A 24,296-nucleotide genomic window follows, 5' to 3' on the forward strand; every position below is an offset into this window, starting at 1 on the left:
TGAGATTTTGTTTTCAATTCATATTTCTTTTAAGCTAAAATAGCATGGTGCAAGCAATTGGCAGATGCCCGCTAAAAAGCCAGATGATGGATTTCCTTTGGTTGAAGCATTTAGGGCCTGTGCAAACTATAATTTAAAGCTATATTACATAATCACTACAGTGTGAATGAAGAGAGCTTCATTTTTGAGCTTACAAATACACAGCAGAGTTATTTGCAAGACATGATGTCTTTTTAAAAACCGTATTTTACGATTGATCTTGAATTTTAAAATGTCACTATATTCAGACAGCTTATATTTAACAGGAAACTTCTTGGCGAGGGTGACAATGAATTTATTGTCAGCAGGAAGGTACAGGAACACACTTGATATTCTGTCTTAGTCACATGGATATCAGATACATTTAAGAGGTAATGCCCCTGATTTGGAGATAGGATAAGAAAATGTGCATGTTAGTGTGGGCTGCTTTTTATCACTTCAGTGGCTATTTCCACAGACTGCATGTACTGTATAGATGGGGGAGAAAGGGCCATGACAGCGGTAAGGAGTAGGTCAAGGTTGGTAGCTGGAGATGAAGCAGAGTTATAGAAATGCCAATATTTTATAAATCGATAGTGATATCCTAAATTCTTGTTTTTTCTCCTGCTGAATTAACTTGCTTCTGATGGAATCCATATTTTGCAGGAAGTGAGTTTTCCATTGGTAGGAACTGTTTTTAGCCACTCCTTTTCCCCCCCCCAACCCGTCTGATTTAACAAAAATGGCATGTTTCGCCCTGGGAAGAAGTTATTTTGCACAGCTTTGTTCTGGTAAGAATGGGAGATGATAAACTGCATAGTAAAGTTAAAATGAAGAATATTCATATATAAAATGGGGAGGTACGTTAAAGGAAATTAAAAGTAAATGCAACACCCACATAGGTTTATACAGTACTTGGACTCCAGGTCGCGCAAAGGGTTTGTAGTTGCATATCTGAAACCAGCTGATAATAAACAGTAATTTTTAGAGACCCAAGAGATGTAAACTTGACTGTATTTTCTCTGAACAGGTCAAAACTTCTTTTGCTTCACACAGCAGGGAAGCTTGTATTTTCCTCTCAAACCAATTTGCTGCCTTACTGTAATTAGTACTGGGAATGATGAGGTCTCAGCAGCAGCTTACATTCCTGCATTTCCTTTGTCAGCTTTATCAAGAATATCAGTATTGCTTAAGTTAAGAAATTATTTTGAATTTCAGCTGAGAGAGAATCTGTTGTAACTGCATTCCCTGCCCCCAGTCTCCATAGAGAGAACTGGAAGCTCTCATATTTCTGTGTCCTCTTAGCATGCTTGATACTTTTGATGAGTCGGTAAAGGAATTGCAACTGTAGGGCCTGATCCAAATCCCACTGAAGTCATCAGTGGAAAGACTCTGATTAGCCAAATGAAGTCAATAGAAAGACTCTGCTAAAAGCATCCCATTGACTTCAATGGTCTATGGATCACGTCCTTAATGAGAAACCATCCTTGACTTTAAACGCTGAAGGACAGATCTGTCGCTCTTACTCAAGTGAGGTAGTGCCTTACCCTGTGAGTGATTTTTATATTCTTCAGTGAGATGATCTATGGCAGTGTTTCTCAAACTAGGGTCTGCGGACCCCTGGGGACAGGGGCAGTGTGCAGAGACCCCCTGGCCGCCCCGCCTAGGAGCTGCTGCCAGACAGATGTGCCGGTTGCTTTCGGGAGCCACCCAAGGGAAGTGTTACCCATCCGGAGCCCACACCCCCCACCCCCTCCCGTACCCCAACCACCTGCCCCAGTCCTGCACACCACACCCAAACTCCCTCCCAGAGTTTGCACCCCTGCCCACACCCAAACTCCCTCCCAGAGCCCACACCCCTTTGTCAGCTTTATCAAGAATATCAGTATTGCTTAAATTAAGAAATTATTTTGAATTTCAGCTGAGAGAATCTGTTGTAATTGCATTTCCTGTAAGTGTGGCAATGTCTGGTGCTAAACTCTTCAGGTCAGATTCTGTTATGGTTCTGGTGAGTAGCACTTCACTCCACTAGCATTCCCATTGACTTCAATGGGACTCTTTGAGAGGGGTTCATAATCTGACCTTTAATGTTCTTTCTCTGTGGTAACTGTATAATGGCTCAGATATACCTGTTTGTCTGATCTGATCCACAGCTCCTGTTGTTCCTTAAAGCCTTTTCTGAAACAGAGCAGACAAAGTTGGCAATGCTCACTGGGATCCTGTTAGCCAATGGAACACTTCCTGCCGTCATATTGACAAGCCTTTTCACTGACAACATTGTCAAAGAAGGTAACTGTTTTGTGTGGCGTGCTTTTTATTTTTAATGTTTTCTTTTTCTGATTTTAGCTTTAATAGGTTTGGGGAGAAATGTATTTTGTAGCATATACGTTAATATTCGAGACAAGGTGGGTGAAGTAATATCTTTTTAATGTGCTAACTTCTGTTGGTGAAAGAGACAAACTTTTGAACTCCACAGCGCTCTTCTTCAGGTGAACAGTTGGGGTCTCTGATATCCTGGGACCATCACAGCAACAACTACACTGCAAATAACATACATTAATAATCCCTCCCCCTCCCAAAAAAAAAAGAAAAGATGGCCCTACACAGCAGGGTGAGACACCTCATGCCAACCATCATGGCAGACTCTAAACAAGTGGTTCCCAATCTGTGGGGTGTGCCCCTTTTAAAGAGGCATGGAGGAACATTTGAGGGGGCACAGTGAGGCTCAGGCCAGTCCTCGGGAGGTGGGGGGAGGAGGAGGAAGCACCACCCAGCTCCGCTCTGCCCCCAGCCTCAACCCCTGGCCACAGCTCCAGACCCAGATGACTCCCGCTGCAGCTCTGCTCCCGGCCCCAGCCCTGGCCAGAGCTCCCGGGGGGACGTGGACAAAGTCCATTATGAGTAAGGGTGGGCTCATGACATAAAAAGTCTGGGGACCACTGCTCTAAACCCACAGGGTTTAAACCCTGCCTGACCTGTGACTGACTCAGCCCCCTGATTGCTGAGCATAATTGTTGCCTGTTCTGTCTGGGGGAGAGAGACATCCCTGGTAGATAGGTGCTTGGTATGCAAATCCTTCTCCTCAAGGGCTCACAAGTCTATGGAGGTGCAGCTCACCTGGCAGTCTGCATCAGCCAGCAGACTTCCTGAGCAGGTAACCCAAGACAAATCATGAATGGTCCCTGCAGATATTCTGTCATTAGGGAACCTCCGTTTTGTTTGTTACCAGAGACAATGCCAAGTGTGAGAACTTTTGCTCCTGATGGGGTCTAACTGTAGGATTATTGCCAGATGAAGTGTAAGGGAGGCCTGCTCTATGCCTGTCTCTGATTCCCTTGATACCCAGAGTGATTTCAAAGATCGAAAGGTTATTCTTTTAGCTTATATTGGCTGAGGCAGTTTTGGCTGATGTACCTATTACAGATGACCATCAGTCCCGGATCCAGCTCCCAGACTGTCCAGACCTGATCTCTCAGCCCCATGGCCAGATGCTCCACCCAGACCCATAGTCACTGCATTTGGTAGCATGGCTGTTGGCTGGCTGAGTACCATGGACAGGGACTGCTCCCTATAGGTCAAGGAAATCCTGATACACAGAGAAAAACATCTACCTGAAAAACTTTGTAAATAGAAAAGGTTCTCAATAAGGGCAGTCCAACATGGTCAGGACCCTGTCCAGGCCCCAATACCAAGATCCTTGGCTACTTATTGCATTTAAAGCAGGCCAACCTTTTGTTCATCTCTATTAAGGGCACTCTCTGTAACCCAATACATCTCGCTGTGTTACCATCTGGTTGGTGTACCTTTACCATAAAACATAAAGGCTGCAACATGGAGCAGCCCACTGACCTTTCTCAAATGCTATGCCTTGGACTTAGCTGTAAGGCCAACTTTAGGAGAGCAATACTTCAATCACTGTTAGATACAGCTGAAATTCCTCATTTCCCACCATCCTGAGTGGATCAACACAGACCCATACTCGAAGAAGAAAGAACAGTTACCCTGTAGTAATGGCGTTCTTCAAAGTGGTGTTAGTGTGGATTCCCAGACCTGCCCACCATCCCCACTTTGATTCCTCAGCAAACAAAGTCTTTGATATATGAAGGAAGGTCACGGCCACTCTGCCCTTTATGTCCTTGTATGGGAGCACAAAGAGGTACAGTGCACATATGTGACACCGGTGGACACTCTTATTAAAAAAATCTGAACTCTCATGCACCTACAATGGGATCCATAGTGTTACATCACCTTGGAGAATCACAGCCAATGTAGGGTAAGTAACTGTTCTTTCAATCTTATGGTGCATTGTGATATTTCTTCTGCTTTAGAGACTTAATATTTTTCCAGATGCTTTTTTTTTTCACATTTGTTTCTCTGTGAATGTGGGTTTCCCATCATAACTCATACACGTATTAGCAATGTTGTACTTTTTTTTTTTTTTTTTTTTTTTTTTTTTAAAAAAAGTTTTTTTTGAATGAATCAGTGTTCACTGCAATGTATTGCAACTGTTCAAAGCAGCTCGGAGTGGAACATGTTCTCCTTTACAGCATGCTAACCCTCATCACATTTGTTTTCTAAATGCCACAGAAAGAAAGGCCACAGCTGCAGCCCCGCTCTGCCATCACCCACAACTTTCACAATGGGAATAAATCTAGGAGAAAATTCAAACAAAAGCACTAATCTATGTTTTAGAGTAATGGCCTGTAGTGCTTTTAAATGACAGCCTGTGTTAGTTACAGGAAAACAAGAGGCATCTGGAAACATAAAAGCTTGGGATTTATTTTTACCTTGAACTACAAAGGCTGAATTTCAAATTAATGTCGAAGGATACAATTTTTATGCCCTGCGTAAATCCAGAGCAAAAAACCTTACATTATGAACCCATATTCTTAGGCGTTTTAAACTTTTGGCAGCTCCTTACTTATTCCTAGTGCTTTTGGTTCTTGGCATATAGTTGCCCAAAAACTTCCATGTTTTTTCTGTTGCTTTTTGCAGCCAGTCAGCCTTTTGCTGTTGCACACTATTGATCTGTTCCATACAATGAGGTATCATGTGGCCCAAGTAGCTGTTGTGAGGTATCAGACTTTCAGTAGAAAAGATGTGTTTAAAGCAATAGCTATGCCAAAAGGCATTGCTGTATGAAAAGTCCTTATGGTAACAAAGTGGAATGTTTCCCTCACCTGAGTTTACTAGAATGTTGTATTGTATAGCAAGTGGTATGTATATAGACCAGGGGCAGGCAAACTTTTTGGCCTGAGGGCTGCATTGAGTTTCATAAATTTGTATGGAGAACCGGTTGGGGAGGGGGTCGTGGCCCGACCACCTCCTATCTGCCCCCCCCCGCCCCCCGGACGCCAGCCCCATCCTCACCTCCCCCGCTCCCTGTCCCCTGACCGCCCCCAGATCTCTGCCGCCCCATCCAACCTCTCCTCTCATTCCAGATGGCTCCCCAGGGACCCCTGCGCCATCCAACCACCCCTTCTCCCTTTCCTCTGACTTCCCCCAGAACCCCTGCCCCTGACTGCCCCTGCCACGCCATCCAACCCCCACTCCTTCCTGGCTGCCCCCCTGGGATCCCTGCCCCAATCTACCCCCTGTTCCCCCCCCAACCCCTATCCACACCACCACCCCGAACTCCCCTGCCCTCTATCCAACTCCCCTGCTCCCTGCCCCCTTACCGTGCTGCCTGGAGCACTGGTGGCTGGCAGCGCTACAGCCACCACCACCACCACGCAGAACAGAGACCGGGTCAGGCTGGGCTCTGCAGCTGCACTGCCCCAGGATCTCACAGCCCCGCTGCCCAGAGCATTGTGCTGGCGGCAGAGCAAGCCAGCTGAGCCTGCGGGGGATGGGAGGGCAGCAGGGGAAGGGCCGGGGGCTAGCCTCCTGGGCCAGGGCAGGATGGTCCCGCGGGCCGTAGTTTGCCCACCTCTGTTATAGACTGTGTATAATGAATTCTAACTATAAATGACTTGCGTTGTCTTTTATACAAATTCAGTTATAGATTTGGAATGCATCATTTTTTTTAAACTTTGGTAGAGTGAGCTGTGGTCAAAAATGAACTATTTTGCAGATACATAATCATAGGCATGCATTGTTCTTTAAATCTTGTGTTAGTCAAACACACTCTTTCTCACTGCTGAATAGTCAGAGGCTATGTAACTGTATTTTTGCTTCATGTCAGTTTCAACTTGACACACAAATATAAAAGTCAAATGCAAAGTGTAAAGTTTTAGGCCTGATGCTGAGAGGTGTTGAGCATTTGCAGTTGCATTTAGCACTTGTCTCGTGCTCATGCCCCATAGCCAACATTCCACTAAGCAAGATTGGAAAAACTGCCATAGCAATGTCATTGAAAATCATGCATGTTATTTTTCTCTTTGGGGATGCTCAGGGAATAATCTTTTCAGAAGATAGTTTATGATTCGCTACAAATGAAAAGAGAGAAAGTGAGCAGCTGTAAATTAGCAAAGAACAACTAAGTCATGCTCGCTTCCTACCTAGCTATGTCCTATTTTCATTTTAAAACCAGATGATTTTGAGGTGAGGGAGAAGATGATGAATACCTGGGAACGGGGTGGGGCAGCTGTTGTTTGTTTTTATGATGTTAGCACCCAGGATCTGCAGTCATGGACCAGAACCCCATTGTGCTAGGCATTGTGCAAACACAGAACAAAAAAAGGCCATTAAAGTTACCTGTAAAAAACCTATGCAATTTCAAAGCGAATGCACTCCTACTTTAAGATATTACATAAGTGTTTTGAATAGCTACAATCCCATGGTGATTCTAGATACAGGAACACAAAAGAAAAAATAATACATACTCTATATTTTTTCCTTACACTAAGCTAAACGATGTACAAAGGAAGTATTGTTGTTTCGTTTATGATAATAAAGCACTACTGTATAACTCTGGAGGGTTTTCATCAGGTTTCCTCCAGTGCATATTTTAATTTATTTCAAATTATTTAGACAGTGAAGTATCCTTCTACTTAAACTGATTCTCTATCTAAATCTGTCAAAATTAATTTGTTTTTTTAATCATTGACATATTCTATAAATGAAAACAAGACCAATTCCAAGAAAAACAATGGGGGAAATCTGAATGGCCCAATGCAGATAGAAAAACAGCATGTTTGAAAGTACTTGTGAACTTTGCAGAGTAATTCAGAAAAATAAGATTGCATTTAAAATATAAATAATCTAAACACAAACTGTAAATGCTTATTATCTTTGACAAAGAATCCACAGAACACATAATCTTGCTTTCTACCTAGTTTGTTAAATCTCTTAAGCATTGCTAATTCATTCAAAAAGTTGCTGAAGTTTGTGTTCTTGTTTACTTTATTTTCTTAAATAGGAATTGCGGCATCTTTTGCTGTAAAGCTTTTCAAATCATGGATGGCAGAAAAAGATGCCAATTCAGTTACCTCCTCTTTAAGAAAAGCCAGTTTAGACAAGCGATTGCTAGTAAGTACCACATATTTTCTGGGAGTTTTTGTTGTTTGTTTTAGGAAGAGGAGGATATATAAGGCAGATGCTACTTTGTCATAAATGTTAATTCCCACTAATGCTCCCCCCCCCCAAATGACATATTTTGAATCACATCAATAATGTTAGAGCTACTGTCCCTGCATCATTGTTAAAGCATCAGGTCCTGTAATTTTTTTCCAATCCACTTTTGTTTTTCCATGTCAGAAAGCCTCTGGAAGACTGAAGAATATAGTTTAAGAAGCCAGAGAATTAATTAACTTTTATTTGTTACTGTCCACTGAAACTCTGGTAACAGAGTGTAAATAACAAGTATGTGTGTATTTGGGGCTTTTATTTTATTGACGTAGTTTGGTAGTTGCACTAAACCATGAGTGAAGCAACAGTGGTTTATGAAATTATTATACTCTTGAAAATGAATTATTGCTCTATAATTTAAAATAAAATTTGTGAAATAGTGTTGGGATATCATCAGAAAATGAATACAAGACTAAGCATTTTGGTAGTCAGTGGTTCTACAATGATAGCTGCAGAACCACTAGGAGCAGTGTGTGGTCAGGCCAATGGCCTTGCGGTTCATGCATATAATTCTTGGATCATAGCAACAGCCTGAAGTGTTGAGAATTGTGGGTTCCTGGGAAGAAATAGTAGATTCTTGCTGTCTAATGTGCAGGTCTCTTCTTGCATGTGCCTGAAGACTCCTAGATTATAAAGATAGATTATAAATCTGACTTTCTGCATAACACAGACCAGAGAGTTTCACCCAGTAATCACTGCTTCTAGCCCAATATGCAACTAAACTAGAGCATATCTTTCTGTAAAGACCGCAAATCTTGATTTTAAAAAGTCCAAATGATTGAAAAAATGTACCATATATCTTGGAAATCTGTTCCAATAAATAATTACCGACATGGTTAAAAAATAAAATAAAATATTTTTCTGTATTATTTCCAGTTTGAACATTGCTATCTTCATCTTTTAGCCACTGGAATGTATAATGCTATTGTCTGCTAGATTAAAAGGCTTCAGTATCAAATGATATCTCCTGTGTAGGTACTTGTAGATCAAGATAGATAAGTAAATAGAGTGTGCTCCTTTAGTGTCTGTTATAAGGCCTGTTTTCCAAATCATGAATCATTCTTTCAGACACTGGGAACTGGTGTGTAAATAACTGCCATCGTGTCCCTGACAAGATGAGGTGTTAGTTGTAGTAGCAGACTTGGAAGTTGCCAACTGGTTTTTTTCATAGTTCGAGTCTCATAATTCACAGGTCTGCTATTGCTGTGAATTATATGGGCTGAATGATGCCACCCCTGTGAATGAGTTATTTTAATGGTGTGCTGTCTATTAAATGCAGTAATTTTCCCTATTTGTTGGATGGCTCTCAGAAATATTCCTATTTGCCTTTGTGCAGTGTATGGTAAATAACACACTGATCTATTCTCTCAAAATGTAAATATGTAGAAATGCTTTGTGGTCATGGTCACTGATCTTAGCATGATGGCTTTATGGTCTACATTTGTGCTTACTAGTACACAAGGCTTCTGGAACTGGGTGGGGTGGGGGGAGGAAGAGAGCTTCTTTCTCATTCTGTATAATGTCTCTGATAATTTTGTTTTGAACTGTTATCTTAAACTCAAGGTTTTTTTATGAATATGCAGACTTTAATATTAATTTGTAAATTACTTGTCTTTTCTTTGTATATAACCTTAAGAGTTGTAGTGTTCTCTCTCTAACCATCTCTAAAATAAGCCAATATAAAAATTAATGTGGTTTCTCCACTGAAAATGCAAACATTAATTTTCTTTTAAGTCCATTGCCAGTTACGTTTTTTCATCTTCAATTTGAGGTCCCTATGTTAATTTTTAACCAGTTCTCCTTCCTCACCATAAGCATTCTTGGTAGTTTATTTAACAGAGAAGCATTCTCTGCCTTCTAGGAACTATTTCCAGCCAATCGGCAGAACGTGGAGCATTTTGCTAAGTACTTCACGGATGCAGGGCTAAAAGAGCTCTCAGATTTCCTCCGAGTCCAGCAGTCACTGGGGACTCGTAAAGAACTTCAAAAAGAACTACAGGAACGTCTGTCTCAGGAATGCCCAATTAAAGAGGTGGGGAGAGGTTTTTTTATTTTTTATATTCATACTGTTACCCAATTAGGCAAAGACTTAAACGAACAGTGACTATAGGGAAATATGCATATAGACCCACAGGCTTCCTCTAGCCATCTTAGAATTATTTAATTTACTCCTTATTTAATTCTGCACAAAAACATAATCACAGGGCATCTGTGTCGTCAAGACTGGTGCTCGAATTATTTGTTTTACATTGTACATAAAGACTTGAAAAATGAACAAGTTTTACTCTGTAGGACATTTTAAGGAAAAAACATTCCATACATGATTGCAGTTAATTCCACTTTTGTTGTCTGTTATAATCCATACCTTAGATAAAATTCTGAACTATAAATACACGAACTGTACAAACTATTGTGGGAAGTTTCTTTCTTTCACTAGGTAGTGCTTTACGTAAAAGAGGAAATGAAGAGAAATGATCTGCCAGAGCCTGCAGTGATTGGACTCCTTTGGACCTGTATAATGAATGCTGTTGAATGGAACAAAAAGGAAGAGCTGGTTGCAGAACAAGCACTTAAGCATCTAAAGGTGTGTATGCGTGTGCATGTGCCTGGGTTGTAAACAACAAGAAAATACTCCACAGGTGTCAGTAAACTTTTTTTTGATGTTTAAATCTGGAAGGCATAGAACCTGGTGTGACATTGATATTAAGTATTAGAACAATATCTTCCATATATGGGGAATAATGCCCTGTGCCTGCTGTATGGTGACAGTCAGCGCTTTTGGTCAAAGTACTGAAGAAGAGAAGGTGACCTCATAAGGATACAAACATTTTACAATGTGGCTGAAAAGTATTCAGGGGCATTTTAAAAAAAACGCACCAACAATATTATGGCTAGTACTTCCCAACTGAATTGGGAAGAACTGTAAAATAAATATCAGGCACTTGAATTGGGGAGAAGAGCATAATTCCACTGAAGAGTCCTGGTGAACTTGTAAACTTTGAGTGTGGGGCTATGCTCACCAGTCTTTTAAGACCAGCATATATTGGGAAATTGCTGAACTTCCAATTTCGTGTATGATGACATAGATCTGTGCTTTGCACACAATGCCTCTTACCTTTCCAAATCTCTAATGTTGGTTGCCCACTACTGCTGTCCCTTCTTCCTCAGTTCCTTCTCCTAAGGTTTGTATTCAGCATACACAAAGCATCCCACATAGGTTCTGCACCTTGCATGCTGGTCATGGAGCCTTTTCCAGCTGTGGGATCAGATGGGAAGAAAAACTCAACACAATTCTCTTCCAGCAGGAAGATGCATTTTGGAGTTCCCGCAGTGACTTTATTTACCACTTTGTGGTGGTGATTAGTTTAATCACTTAGTTCATAGTTGTAGCACTGCATCTATGAGGTCAGTTTTTTTTTTTTTTGTTTTTTTTTTTAACATGGGGTGTAGTATTCATAATGCAGCTCGTGTATTAAGGGACAACTTTCAGAATATTAACATTGGAAATAAATAAATAGACAAGTTGTTTTTCAGTACATTGTGATGTACAGATATTGTTGTCTTGTAATCCAGCCCTGCAAAATTTACTCTCAGAAGAAGTCCTTACTTATGGGAGTAGTTCCATTGAGACCAGTGGGACTTCATGCCTGTGTAAAGGTTGCAGGCTTGGCCTATTGATATGTACATTGACCTAAACTCACTCTCTCAACCCAGAACAGCACATTGTCTGTCCATGCTGGAAGAAGGACAGGAGGCTATGGCCGGGGTTTAATTAGGCTACAGCTTTATTCACTTAAAATATCTGGGAGTACCTGGCAACAAATAGTACAGTACAGGAAAGAGAGGGTTGGCTCCCTGCTGATCCAGACAACATGCTTGGCTGCCTTCTCACCTCCCTCTCTAGGTTTCCAGAATGTCAGATTCTTTCCTTCCTTTTTTTTCCTCTTTTTTTTAACTGAGGTGAACAATATTTGCACTCAGTGTCCACTCCCAGACTGCCTAAGAGTGTACAAAGAGTGTCAGCCAGTCCCATACCCTGCCTCTCCTTCCATGCCAGCTCAGGACTGCCTCACTCCGTAAGCCCAGCTGTTAACTGCCCAATACCTTGGAGGCTCCACCTGAATGCCCAGTATACAAAGTCCACCCCACTGCTCAGTTGTCCAGTTTGCATGATTCTGAAAGTGTAAATACAAGAAAATTAGCCCTGATTCTCTACCTGAGGTCTCACATACATCCTGTATGCATTTGAATGCTATCGGCCAATTGCCTGAATTACTTTGGCCCCTCACCTTAGCAGGGCTGTAGCTGTTGCAGCCCCTGTCCAGAAAAAGTGGGAACCAAATTCTTGCACTGGTAGCCCAAGGTTTGTAAGCCCCTTTTTGAAAACTGTAACCAATTGGTATGTTGTGAGGAGGGGGCCTTCCATCATCATGAATAAAGAGGGGCCACTCTTCAATGGGTCTCTGTGCTGTATAAGTCCTTCAAGCCCTACTGGGCAAATCCTTGCCTTGGACCGCTCCTGTACCATTATGGACTCATTATCACCTCCCTTCACCCCCACAGATCAGTTTTTGAGAACCTCAGGTTTAAGAAGACTGATTGCTCTTCCCACTGTAAATCCCTCCACTCTAAAGCTCTTCCTGAAGTATCCCTCGCTGACCCAGGCACTAGTTCACTGACTTTAAAAGCTGAAAAAAACCACTATCAGGAATTCAACCTTGAACAAGGCTGCCTCCTGTCTCCATCTGTGTATTTGACAGAAAACTTGCACCAAATTTTTAAGTTTTTGAAGTGGGATGGGATGACATGGATCCTCTATAGGGCATGTGTCTTGAGACCACTCTACTAAAAATCTCAGGACTAAGAACCTTCAACAAGGATCTGGATAACCATTCAGACTACTGGCAAACTTAAGGCCTAATAGATGCAGCCAACCTTCGGGGTGCCAGAGACCCCACGTATTGAAAAATCTGGTCTTCTGGAATAAGCGATATCATTGACAGACTCTCCCTTCTCTGGAATTGCACAAAATCATTAAAACTTCTGTCATAGGCCCTAAACTTTCATGGTGCTACTGAGCTCTGAACTACCATGAGAGCTATCGTAAGGCCAGGTTCCAGAGTGTTACTGCCATCCGTTCTCGTTCCTTGTTGGCCTGTGCCAGGTCCCAAAATTTGTTCATCTGACTGAAATTGAGGCAATGATCAGCTATACCATTATCAATCCCAGGCACATGCTTGGCAGAAAAACATATGTTAAGATTTAAACAATATACAAATGCCCTTACCGGCCTCATAACCCTGGGTGATCTAGAGGACTGGCAATTGATAACGTACCACTGCCAAGTTGTCACTCCAAAAATGTACTCTTTCTTTGGCAAACTCCATTCCCCAAATATTACTGCTACCAAAATGGGAAAGAATTCCAGGAATGTTATATCCTTTACAATACATTTCTGTATCCAGTCTGAGGACAATTTCTGGGCACACCACTTGACTTTGCAAAATACTCCAAAACCCATTGCTCCCAATGCTTTTCTTCAAAACCAAAACCAACCAACCACTCTATTAAATTGATTCAGAAACTGTTTCCACACCCCCTCCCTCCCCCAAATCCTCCTTCATCTCTTTATTAACTTTTATAAAATGGCCAGACTTTGCTATTCCCACAGTGGCAGCAGACAGTCTGATGCAAATGCCTGCACAGAACCCATCACTCGGTATACAAAGTTAAGTTGCCCAATAACAGATTGTAGCTTCCACAGCATAATATTCTTTGCCAATCTACTTTTAACAATCTATCCCAGAAGTTCTCTGATTATCCTGTGGGAGTCTAGCTATACCAGCCCAGTGCTGTAGTCCTAAACTGCAGTATTTCCGTGTCCCTGCACTGCTTTCTAATCCTGCCCCCACACTGCAGGGGGTGGGACACGGTGTTGTGAATCTGGAATGCTGTTCCATCCCACATATCTAATTCAGTCCTATTACAAATGGAATGTGCCAGGTAATTGATTCTTGTATGATTGAATTTATTAGATAACTTGAATCAAAATTTTCAAAAGCATGTAAATCCCATTTTCAGAATTCACTTATGAGCCTGAGTGATTGAAAGGCAACATGATTTAGGCTCCTAATAAGTGACTTTTTTGAAGATGGGACTAGAGATCCTAAGTAATTTAGATGTTTGAAAATTTCACTACAAACCTGTAACGTGTTGAATCTATTGACCCTATCAGTCATTGGGTAAAAGAGAAATGTGAATGGAGTGGACAGAGCAGTGAAACGATCGAGGTCTCCCTCTATAAACAGAGAATTTGGGCTATATTTTTAAAATAAACTCCTTAGTAGTTATGTAGCAGCAGGAGACCATTAATCTCTGGACAATATTGAAGTCCCATTGACATTACTGAATAGAGATATGTAGCGTGTATTGTTACGTCTCTCAACATCTGTTTCCAATTAAACAAGTGCTGGACAATTGAAGGGCCAAAGAGGGAAGGATCTCAATACCCCAAGCTTGCACCCCAAGCAACAGGGTTGGCACTGTTGTTACCAAAGTGATGATAACCACACGGTTGAAAAATATTTGAGTATACTGAGGGAGAGTGACTATTTTACTTGCTAATATTAACTAAGTTCTAGCACTTTTTGTACTTGTAGTTGCTTGGTGGGAGAGGTTCTATCAACACTTAAATAAAAGTTGGAAACAAGAACCTTGCAATACTGTACCTCAAATTACCAAGCTTGTATTACAGACTGTGAAGCTTGTGTCTCTGCCTAGGAGAATAGCTGATGAATCAATTTTCAAAAGAAACACTGAATACAGTAACTCCTTGCTTACCATTGTAGTTATGTTCCTGAAAAATGCGACTTTAAGCGAAACGATGTTAAGTGAATCAGATTTCCCCATAATTATTAATGTAAATGGCGGGGGGGGGGGTTAGGTTCCAGGGAAATTTTTTTCACCAGACAAAAAAACTATATATTATATAGATATACACACAGTATACGTTTTAAACAAACAACTTAATACTGTTCACAGCTATGATGATTGTGAAGCTTGGTTGAGGTGGTGAAGTTAGAGGGTGGAAGAGGGAGGGATATTTCCCAGGGAATGCCTTGCTGCTAAATGATGAACTAGCACTCGGCTGAGCCCTCAAGGGTTAACACATTGTTGTTAATGTAGCCTCTCATACAAGGCAGCACGGACACGAGGGAGGGGAGACAGCATAGCAGACAGAGACAGACACACACCTTGTGTGTGGAAGAGAGAGATGCACACTGCCCCTTTAAGTACACTGACCCACTCTTAAGTGCATTGTCTTTTTAAGTGGATCAGAAAGTTGAGACAGCAGCTGCTGCCGCAAGCTCTCTCTCTGTCTCTCTCCGTCTGTGTCCCCTCCCTGCTCTATATGGAGAAGGGGTAAGTGGGGTGCAGAAGTAGAGGGGAGGGGGACACCCTGACATTATTCCCCTTTTTCCCCCCCCTGCACAGCAAGCAGGAGTCTCTGGGAGCAGCTCCAAAGCAGAGGGCAGGAGCAGCACATGGCAGTAGAGGGAGGGACAGCTGAATTGCCGATTGATAGCCTGTTGGGTGGCTGCTGCACAGGGAACTTAGGGGGGCTGCCGGTCCACCCTGGTTACAAGCCCCCATTAGCTAGCTGCAACAGGCTGCTCTTCCTACAAGCTGTGGACAAAGCAGGCGGCTGCCAAACGACATTTGAAAGGAGCATTGCACAACTTAAACAAGCATGTTCCCTAATCAATCAGCAATGTAACAACGAAACAACGTTAACCAGAACGACTTTAAGTGAGTTACTGTACTTGGCCCAAGTCCTTATGCAGTTTTTACTCAGTCCTATTCCCGTTGACCTTATTAAGTAAGAACTTCAGGATCTGACCCACTGTGAAGCTATTTAATTCAGTGTATGAACACATTTATATTGAAGGTAACACCTTCGGTGTGAAAAGGACATGTTGAGGAATGAAATTTAGGCAATAATGTAGGCAGTAGCTTTGAAAATGTACACTTGGGCAATGGGGAAGACCAGAGGAAGTTTGTCTCCCTTCGGACTCAAAACTGTAAGGTGCCGAGTACCCTGGCCCCAGTACTGAAGAAAAACCACTTAAGCATGTGCTTAAGTTTAAGTCTGCAAGTAGTCCCACTGATTTCAATACAATACAACCCCCTAATGAGAGGGAAAGAAATGAGAAAGCAAGAAGGGTAAATTATGACTACTTAGAAGGAAAGATCAGATGAAAATAAGGCCATAACTGGCATAACTTCCTTCTTCAAAGGGAAGAGAAGTATTTCCATAACAAAATGGAGTTCTGACCTTTTATGAGCAGCTACCTTTTTTCTTTGGATCTTTAATTGTTATGTTAAAAGTCATAAAAAGGACCATTACTACCTTGTCAGTGTACTATATTAAATAGTTTAATTTTGTGTACTGGAAAAACTACTGTGTTCTTTGCATAAGGAAAGGTCACTTCTAATTCATGCCCCAGCATGGTGAGTCACATGCTGCTAGTTTGTTCAAGTTAATGGTTTTCATATACTGGATTTTATTATGATTTCTGAAGCCTCCATGAAACTGGGGATTTCAGATTATCGGGAGCATCAGGTCTGGGTGTGTGAAATTGTTGGTGCTCTCTTTGCAACATGTAGCATCCAGAATATTGTTGAAACATCATACATCATAGTTGCTTATCTTTGGCTGTACCAAACAGCGTACAAATGACAATACTCTGACATAATGGGTCTTATAACTTCATTTTACACAATTCAATAGCAAAGTGAAACATTAAAATAATCCATAACAAGTGCGCCAACACTGTTTTAAAAAAGCTTGTGTATATTTGTGTTAATGGCACTTATAGAAGTGAATATTATTGGCAATAAAATCTGTGTAAATGTAGCAACCAGGGCCCACGAGAGGGTGGGGGGAAGCTGGTACAAATTACTGGGGCCCAGCGGTCCGGAAGGGGGCCTGGGGCCCAGCTTCCCCCCCTCGTCGGCCCTGTTGAGCCGGTCCGCCCTTGCTGGGGGGCCCAAAAAAATTCTGGAAGGGGACCCGGCTTTCCCCCTTCCCCCTCCCCCCTGTCGTTGGCCCTGTTTAGCCAGTCTGCCCTTGCTGGGGGCCTGGGAAAAAAAAATTTCACCAGGGCACAAACCCGCTCTCAGCGGCCCTGGTAGCAACCACATCTTTCTCTAGGTGATTGTTTTTCAAAGATGAAATTTACAAGGAGTTAAATTGTAGTAATGGTGTCTGTAATTTTTCACTTTCAGTACTTCTATATAAAATAATTTGCCTTTTCCCCCACTCTTTCAGCAATATGCACCCCTGCTGGCTGTGTTCAGCACCCAAGGCCAGTCAGAGCTAATTCTTCTCCAGAAGGTTCAGGAATACTGTTACGACAACATCCACTTTATGAAAGCCTTTCAGAAGATAGTGGTACTCTTTTACAAAGGTATATGTCCATATCCACCGTAGTATGGTGTACAGTGAACATTGTGTCCTGTGCCTACTGGAACATACTGTACTAAGATATTGAGTAAGTTTGGCATGTACACCTCTACCTCGATACAACGCTGTCCTCAGGATCCAAAAAATCTTACCGTGTTATAGGTGAAACTGCGTTATATTGAACTTGCTTTGATCCACCGGAGTGCGCAGCCCCGCCCCCCTGGAGCACTGCTTTACTGCGTTATATCCGAATTCGTGTTATATCGGGTCACGTTATATCGAGGTAAAGGTGTATTTAGATTCTGAAGCTGTTCTCTCAGGTCTGTGCAGAAACCACTTAAACCATCCAGAGATAGAATTGCTCCTGTATAAGGAGATTCTCCACTGCCGTAGAGATGGAGGAGGTGGCATAGTTACTTCTTACACCAGCCCACCCCTTCACCGATGATGTAAGTGTGTGGGGAGGGGGAGGGGAAAGTTACAGGCATTTAGCGTGTTGGAGTGGCGATGGTAGACCTGAGTTCTTCTAGACCTGCTGGCGTCAAGGACCTTATACCAGCAGTAAGCTAAAGCAGATTCCTCCTGCTCAAACATATGCTGGTGCTGGTGGCCCTAAATCATGGAGGAGGGGAGGGGTAATCAATTTCATCTTGAAAAGAACAGTGATCAAGGTTTGTCTTTTGGCTTCTATATGGGCATTATTCTGTTCCCATTGATGTCCCCGGAAAATCTTGCCTTGACTTTAATGGAAGCAGGATCGGGCCATAGCTAGGCACTGTCAGATCCTTGGAGAAGCCATTATTTCCAGGATTTTTTTTTTTTTTTTTATAGTATAGATGGTTTCTTAGTAGGTTTATTCAGTTCAGGTTGTCATAGAGACTAATAGTCTTGCACTGCATGTGAGAGGTGGGTGATAAGCAGTTTGTTCTGACATTCTTGCTATAAATAGTTGAAGGGGGAAAATCAGTGAGACTAGAAATGCTCGGTATAGATTTTTTTTTTTTGCATATTGTGTGTTCACGTATACTTTCAAAAACACACACAACTGATGACTAAAGTATTCATATAGGTTTTCAGAAAGCAGAAATAAGTGAGTCAACAATATTTATTCCCATCCTTATTATGTCTACATAAACTGACACCAGTAGTTTTAAAAAATAGAAAATGTGACCATTTGAGAAAAATTAAGACGTAACAAGACACAAACATTCTAATTTGATTTTCTTTCGTGCATCCTCAGTAGATTGTGTTCTAGCCTTAGTTCACACTGTATATGCTGGATGAGCATTGTAACTTTTCTGCATGTTATTTAACTTAAGTGCCCCAAATGATAACATAAATAGTTCAAGTAGGTTTGTCTTCAGTTTGTGGTGTAAGGGACCTAAAATGAATTTAAATAAGTAACAATGTAAATGTGAGAGGAACAAAGCTATTTAGAATTATTTGTACAGTTGTTATGGATAATATCTTTAATATACATTTCCTCATAAAAGCAACATACACATATCTGGTGAAAAATTATAACAAGTAATAAGTTTGAGCCCAATTCAGAATATAGCAGTGATTACAGTCAGGACTGGGACAGCCAGGCTGTCCCCATCTTCTGATGCCCCCAAAACTGCTCAGACTTGATTTCTTCTTGTGTGTGAGCTGTATTTTATTCTAAGCCTGTCCACCAACCCCAGTACAGTGCAACATCACAGTTTTAACTTCACTTCTTTCAGCCTTTCTTTGCCAGGGTCCTAGGAGAAAAGGAGGTCTCCCTCTCTAGGGAGCTCCTTCATTCCAGGCTCAGCTAGCCCTGTCTTCCTCTCTCTTGTAACCCTTCCTTCCTGGGTTTTTATCAGGTTGGTCAGCTGAGGGCAAATTAGTCCCTTACCTCCCCAGCTTCTCCTTCTGATTAGCTAATTATTTAATCAGACACTGATTACGGGGGGGGGGAGAGGGGAGGAAAGACACTAATTGAGGCTACAGTGATCAGAGTGCTGACCTGTCAGATCTCAGCACTCTGTCACAAGGTCCACCAATAATGATGATAAAAAAGGGTTTTTATATCCACACTTGCTTGGAAATAGACTCCAGGCTGAATTTAACAGACTGTACGGTGTTGACGGCATCATGGATTATTATCTATGTTTTTACTCTAAAATCTGTCCCTTTTGTAATGTACAAATACAGGGCCAGATTTCTTCATGCAGTGTGGCAGCTTTGTGCCACATTGCTTGGCATAATCTGACCTTTAAAGCCAATTTAACAAGCCCAGAGAGGATCATCCTAGTGTAAAGGGTATCCTCTAGTGATTTAGAGATTATCTAGGGGCCCCTGCATTATTACGCCTCCCTGCTGCTGGCATAGAATGGAAAAGGGATGTGACCAGGATATCCCTGAGCTATGCCAATCCTAGACTGTAGGTTGCCCCTGCTTCCACTGCACCCCAGTGTAAGTTAGATCAACACAGTCCAGACAGATGAACAGAGCAGGATCAGAGGAGTCTGAAGGTGAGCCTTAAGCAAGTTTTGAACAACCCCCCAGATCCATACGGTGTTCATTTCAGCCTCAGCTGGAGGGTCTGGATGCTAATCTTTCATTACTGTTCAAGAGAGTTTGCATATATAATCTCTTTTAGTTGATATAATTGTAAACTCATATTCAAATGTGGTAATTATTTATAAGGACCTCCACATTGCTGATCCACTGTCAGTTTAGCAGTAAAAACATCAATCACATTCTTCCAACTTTTGAAAGTTTTAAATCCAGGAATGAATAATAAAACAAGACCTTTAAGAAGTTATGTATTGGAGCTCTAATTATAAGAAATTCTAGGCCACGTAGGGCCTTTGAGACCTGATTCAAATCCCATTGAATATGTTGGGAGTTTGCTATTGATTTCAACATGAGAAGGATCAAGTCCCTTATCAGTGCAAAAGACCAAAAATGTTCTGTTCTGTGTATATATTTTATTTATATTTATAAGAAATATGTAAAAGAGAACCCTTTACACTCTTAAAGGTACAATTAATGATAAACAGAGGCTGGCAATTGCTCGCTGACAATACAACCCCAACAGCAACACAGATCTAAGAAAAAATTAATAAGCCTTATTGTTCCCCCAAATCTCTACTGGCCAGCCATCATGCGTAGGATGACATACGCTTTCAGTCAATTCTAAATCACCTAGAACATTTTCATTTCTGGCTGAATTATAGTAGGAAAATACTGAACATAATTAACATTGGATTGCGTATTACAGTACGTTCATTAACCACAGAATCCCCTGTAGCTCTACTAAATTTATCTCTAACTTAGAGATCCGGGATGAAATCTTGGCCACGCTGTAATCTATGTCCAAACTTCTGTTGACTTGAGTGGGATCAGGATTTCATCCTTGAAGAACAAATGTTCCTAACATGGAATAAAACCTTTTTTCTGTTTTTTAAAGGCCACTAAAGCTACATTTTATTAAGTTTCTGGCTGCAGAACCTCCTGAAGAGATGGAAAGAATTGGGAGTTCCCATGGGAGAATACGCCCACTTGCTGCACCTGACTGATGCCTTAAAGATGCTAATGATTTTATTTTGCTCTTGTCTCCATTTTGGAGTCTTTATAACAAACAAACATTCAAACCACCTCTCTGAACATACAATCTATTAATCCTCCACTTAAGGAGATCTTCAAGCTACAATTTACACACAATAATTTTCCATGGGGTAAACGTCATTATCTCTACTCAATTATTCCAATTACCTTCCCTAGGAAGTGGAAGATGGCTTATGAACCTTTCACAGCAGAAAATACACACAAAAGAAATGCAAGCATTTTGCCACAATTAAACTGTGGGTAACATTACTTGAATAATAATAATGATAATCAAAAAGCACCATCTAAGGTTCTGTCTTTGCTGCAGTTAACTCCTTTCAAGTTAGGCTGCCTCGAGTGAGAGCAGCCACACTGCGAAACACATGAACTACAGTGCGATTGTGTTAGCAGCTGACAAGTTGTGCAAGTGAACCTGTAGTCTGTACCATCTTATGGGCCCCTTAACTTGAGTTAAAAGCACCATCACACTCAAGTTAAGGGTTTTTGTGTATGGACAGGACTTGAGCTAGGGGCAATACTTACGTTATAGTTCAAGTTAACTCTGCAGTGAAGACCTCCTTATGAAGTGCTTTGGGACCTCTCCCTTTCATGATTGATTTAACCTGGGGCTCTGGTGGTGGGTGGTTGGAGTAGTAGTTAGCTGCACTGGCAGGGAAACCAGCTCTGGATCTCCAGGGGGGCTGACATCACCCGGGGCAGTGGATGTAACAACACTGAACCGTGCCAATAACAAAATTCAGCTGAAACTATTGCAGCATGTAAAAAGTAATTGTCATCATCTTTAATCAGAAATAACTAAAATAAATCACCCCCAGTATTCCCATTGCTTCAGAGCAACCTAGGGCTATCATTAACTACACCCTGCCCTGGCTGATTGCTTAACTGAGCATCTCTGCACTAACAGGAGAATATTATCCCTTACAAACACTGGAGGCATGAATGAATTACCAATGATGTTTCTCAGAAATGAAAGGAAAGACGTGATTGTCATTTCTGTAACAGAAGGTATTTTTATTCCTTCGCTGGGTGCATTTTCTGTCAGTGCAGGAACATTCACTTCATTTTAGTACCAGAGAATCATATGCAGGCAAATCTCTTCCCCATCACCTGGGGGCCATTCTCATCTTTCAGGCAGGTAATGAGACTTTGCTGTCCTGGATTTAGACCTATCTAATTTTTGTAATGCTTGACCACTAGAATGGGCTCTACTATTGTTGCAAATCCACCATCCTCAGAGCCCCAGTTCAGGAAAGCACTTAAACATGTGCATAACTGTAGGCACTTACATGGTGTACTGAATAAGGGCCAACAATTCCATTTGCAACATTTTCCATACCTATGACCCAGTCTTATAAAAGATTCAATCCTTTCCCCACCCCTGCTTAGCCAGAAAGAAATGGAGGCTAGTCACAACATCCTTCTCTCCCAGGGGTTATGATGTACAGGTTGAGAATATATATCATAGGTTGCTGTATTTCTTAGAATTTAATGCATGCGCTATACAGTATATTGGAGTACAGTGTTTTTTCATGAAGAAATTATATTTGTAATCTCTATTAAAAGTTCCATGTAAATACTTTGAAGCTTGTAGCTTGTATGCTCTAAATGAAAGTCCAAATGTGTGTTATAGACCTAATGCCAGCAAAATGCTGGAGCCATAGTAAAGAATATTGGGTTGACAATTGTTTAATGCCAAATGTCACATCTTCCCTATAAATTTTATTTAGTTCCTGTATCTATTTATTTCTCATGACTCTACCATTTTTATTACTTTTGAGTACATGTTCCAAGTGCAAAATAGTGGATTTTTTGTTATTCAGCTACATTTCTAGCTAAATATTGGAACCGAATTTTTACAAGGGGAGAGAATGATAGTTGTAGGTACAAGTAGTCATAGTCTTAAACAGGAATTTTGTAGTCTTGTGGGCGCACGCGTGCACACACAACTGTGCCACCACATTGTTTTCAAAAGGTGCGACACTCCTGCTCTTCATCTACCTTCAGTTTGTTTGTTGTATGATACTGCCAAATTGGATGATGGCTTTTGATAGTAAAAGATATTTGTGAGACAAGAGAGACTTCTAAACACATTTCACTTGTTTTCACCAGATTTGAAATCTCCAGGAAGACCCAAGTGTATTCAGCTTCCACCTATGAGTGACTGGTTGGCTTAGAGCATTTGTTATTAGTTCTACATTATCAGCTCAAATAGTTCCAGGTCACTACTATCGATTTGCTGTTCCATAGCTTATGTGAAGTGAGTCTGTGGTCTCAGTCCTGTTTCTATTTGCACAGATGTTTTAAAGATGTTTGTTCATTTTATTTCATTATAATTGATCCAGTTAATTTTCTTCTGTCCTTCACTGCTGGCATCTGCCTATAGTCTTTGTGCTACAGTAGAATATGGCTGCGTCCTGGTCTTCAGCAGAGTAGCAAGGGCTATCCCATATTCCTGGTATACTAGGCAACACTGAAGAACCTGATGTAAATCACTTCCAAAAATGTGCAGATTATGAGGGACAGAGGAGGAGTATGTTAGTTTGACCAGTACATGAAAATGAAAATGGTGGCGACAACCAAAGGTGCTGTTTTTATTCTGGCCTCTGTGTCATCCAATGGCCCTGAAGGCTAAAGTTCATCACAGATATTGGCTTCACGACAGTCACTTATTCAGCTGCAAGACTTCATTGAATGGCAGAAGCTCTGTCACTTGGGCTAGAGGCTTATTGTTTCATATCAGTTAGGATCAGTGGGCATCCTGGCACGGTTTATTCAGCCTGATGTTCCTCTTGTCCTCAATTATTTTTTTCTTGACACTTAGAAGAAGAGTTCTGGGAGCATAGTCCTTTTAAATGATTCCCCTGATGACTGCTGTTTAATCAGCTGGGAAAGATAAGACACTTCCATTAGGATGGGATTTTTGTTAATTTTTTTCTTTCACAATTCTAGCAGTTTTACTCTTGCATAGCTCTATGAGTCAGCAGCAAAAGAAACTACAGCATTTCTTACTGAGGTGAGTCCTAAGATATACAGGTAGAGTTTATTGACTTCCTTTGCAATTGGTGTGTCATATATCTCTTATTTAAAGCCAATTGAATAGAGGAGTAATTACTATTTACAGAAGCATGACACTGAATGGTTTATTTTAACACTGGCCTATTTAGTTAATGACTGACTTTACAGTATGTGACACAGCTGGGATCCCTCTAAGGCGATATGCTGCAACTGTAGCCTAGTGTCATCTCACTCTGATCAGTGTGATTCACTTCTTACTGCCTCAAAACCTAGACGTTTTTCAATTGTCTTCTGTCTTATAAAAATATGCTGATCTTTGCAACCACTGCTCTGAATTGCAGCTGATGTCCTGAGTGAAGAAGCCATCCTGAAGTGGTACAAAGAAGCACATCTTGCTAAAGGCAAAAGTGTATTTCTTGACCAGATGAAGAAATTTGTTGAGTGGCTGCAAAATGCTGAAGAAGGTACAATTCCATTTACGTTAACAGTATTTAGTAGCCCCTTGGCAATTCCATTTTGAAGATGTTAGTTGTATTATAGTAGTGCCTACAAGTTCCAGTCATGACCATGACCCCACTGTGCTAGGTACTGTACAGATGTATGGTAAAAGACCGTACCTGCTTTAAATTGT

General features: G+C 41.3%; 1 protein-coding gene and 1 long non-coding RNA gene across 6 annotated transcripts in view; one reads left to right on the forward strand and one right to left on the reverse strand.

Moving 5' to 3' along the window:
- BZW2 (basic leucine zipper and W2 domains 2) overlaps positions 1-24,296 on the forward strand; it is a 77,924-nt gene that overhangs the window by 50,154 nt on the left and 3,474 nt on the right. For 4 of the 5 annotated variants that reach the window (XM_034760561.1, XM_034760559.1, XM_034760558.1 and 1 more), the window contains 6 exons: positions 2,172-2,307; positions 7,379-7,488; positions 9,449-9,619; positions 10,025-10,171; positions 16,919-17,057; positions 24,007-24,129. In XM_034760561.1, the coding sequence (XP_034616452.1) occupies positions 2,172-2,307; positions 7,379-7,488; positions 9,449-9,619; positions 10,025-10,171; positions 16,919-17,057; positions 24,007-24,129 (826 nt within the window). Of the gene's footprint in view, positions 1-2,171; positions 2,308-7,378; positions 7,489-9,448; positions 9,620-10,024; positions 10,172-16,918; positions 17,058-22,759; positions 22,847-24,006; positions 24,130-24,296 lie in introns of those variants that run through there. The other variant, XM_034760562.1, reaches the window with a different exon arrangement.
- LOC117872275 overlaps positions 22,900-24,296 on the reverse strand; it is a 33,204-nt gene continuing 31,807 nt past the window's right edge. Inside the window, exon 3 of the long non-coding RNA XR_004644443.1 lies at positions 22,900-23,533. This is a non-coding gene — a long non-coding RNA (uncharacterized LOC117872275). The remainder of the gene's footprint in view (positions 23,534-24,296) is intronic.

Source organism: Trachemys scripta, chromosome 2 (assembly GCF_013100865.1).
Source record: "Trachemys scripta elegans isolate TJP31775 chromosome 2, CAS_Tse_1.0, whole genome shotgun sequence".
In the NCBI taxonomy this organism is placed as follows: domain Eukaryota; kingdom Metazoa; phylum Chordata; order Testudines; family Emydidae; genus Trachemys; species Trachemys scripta.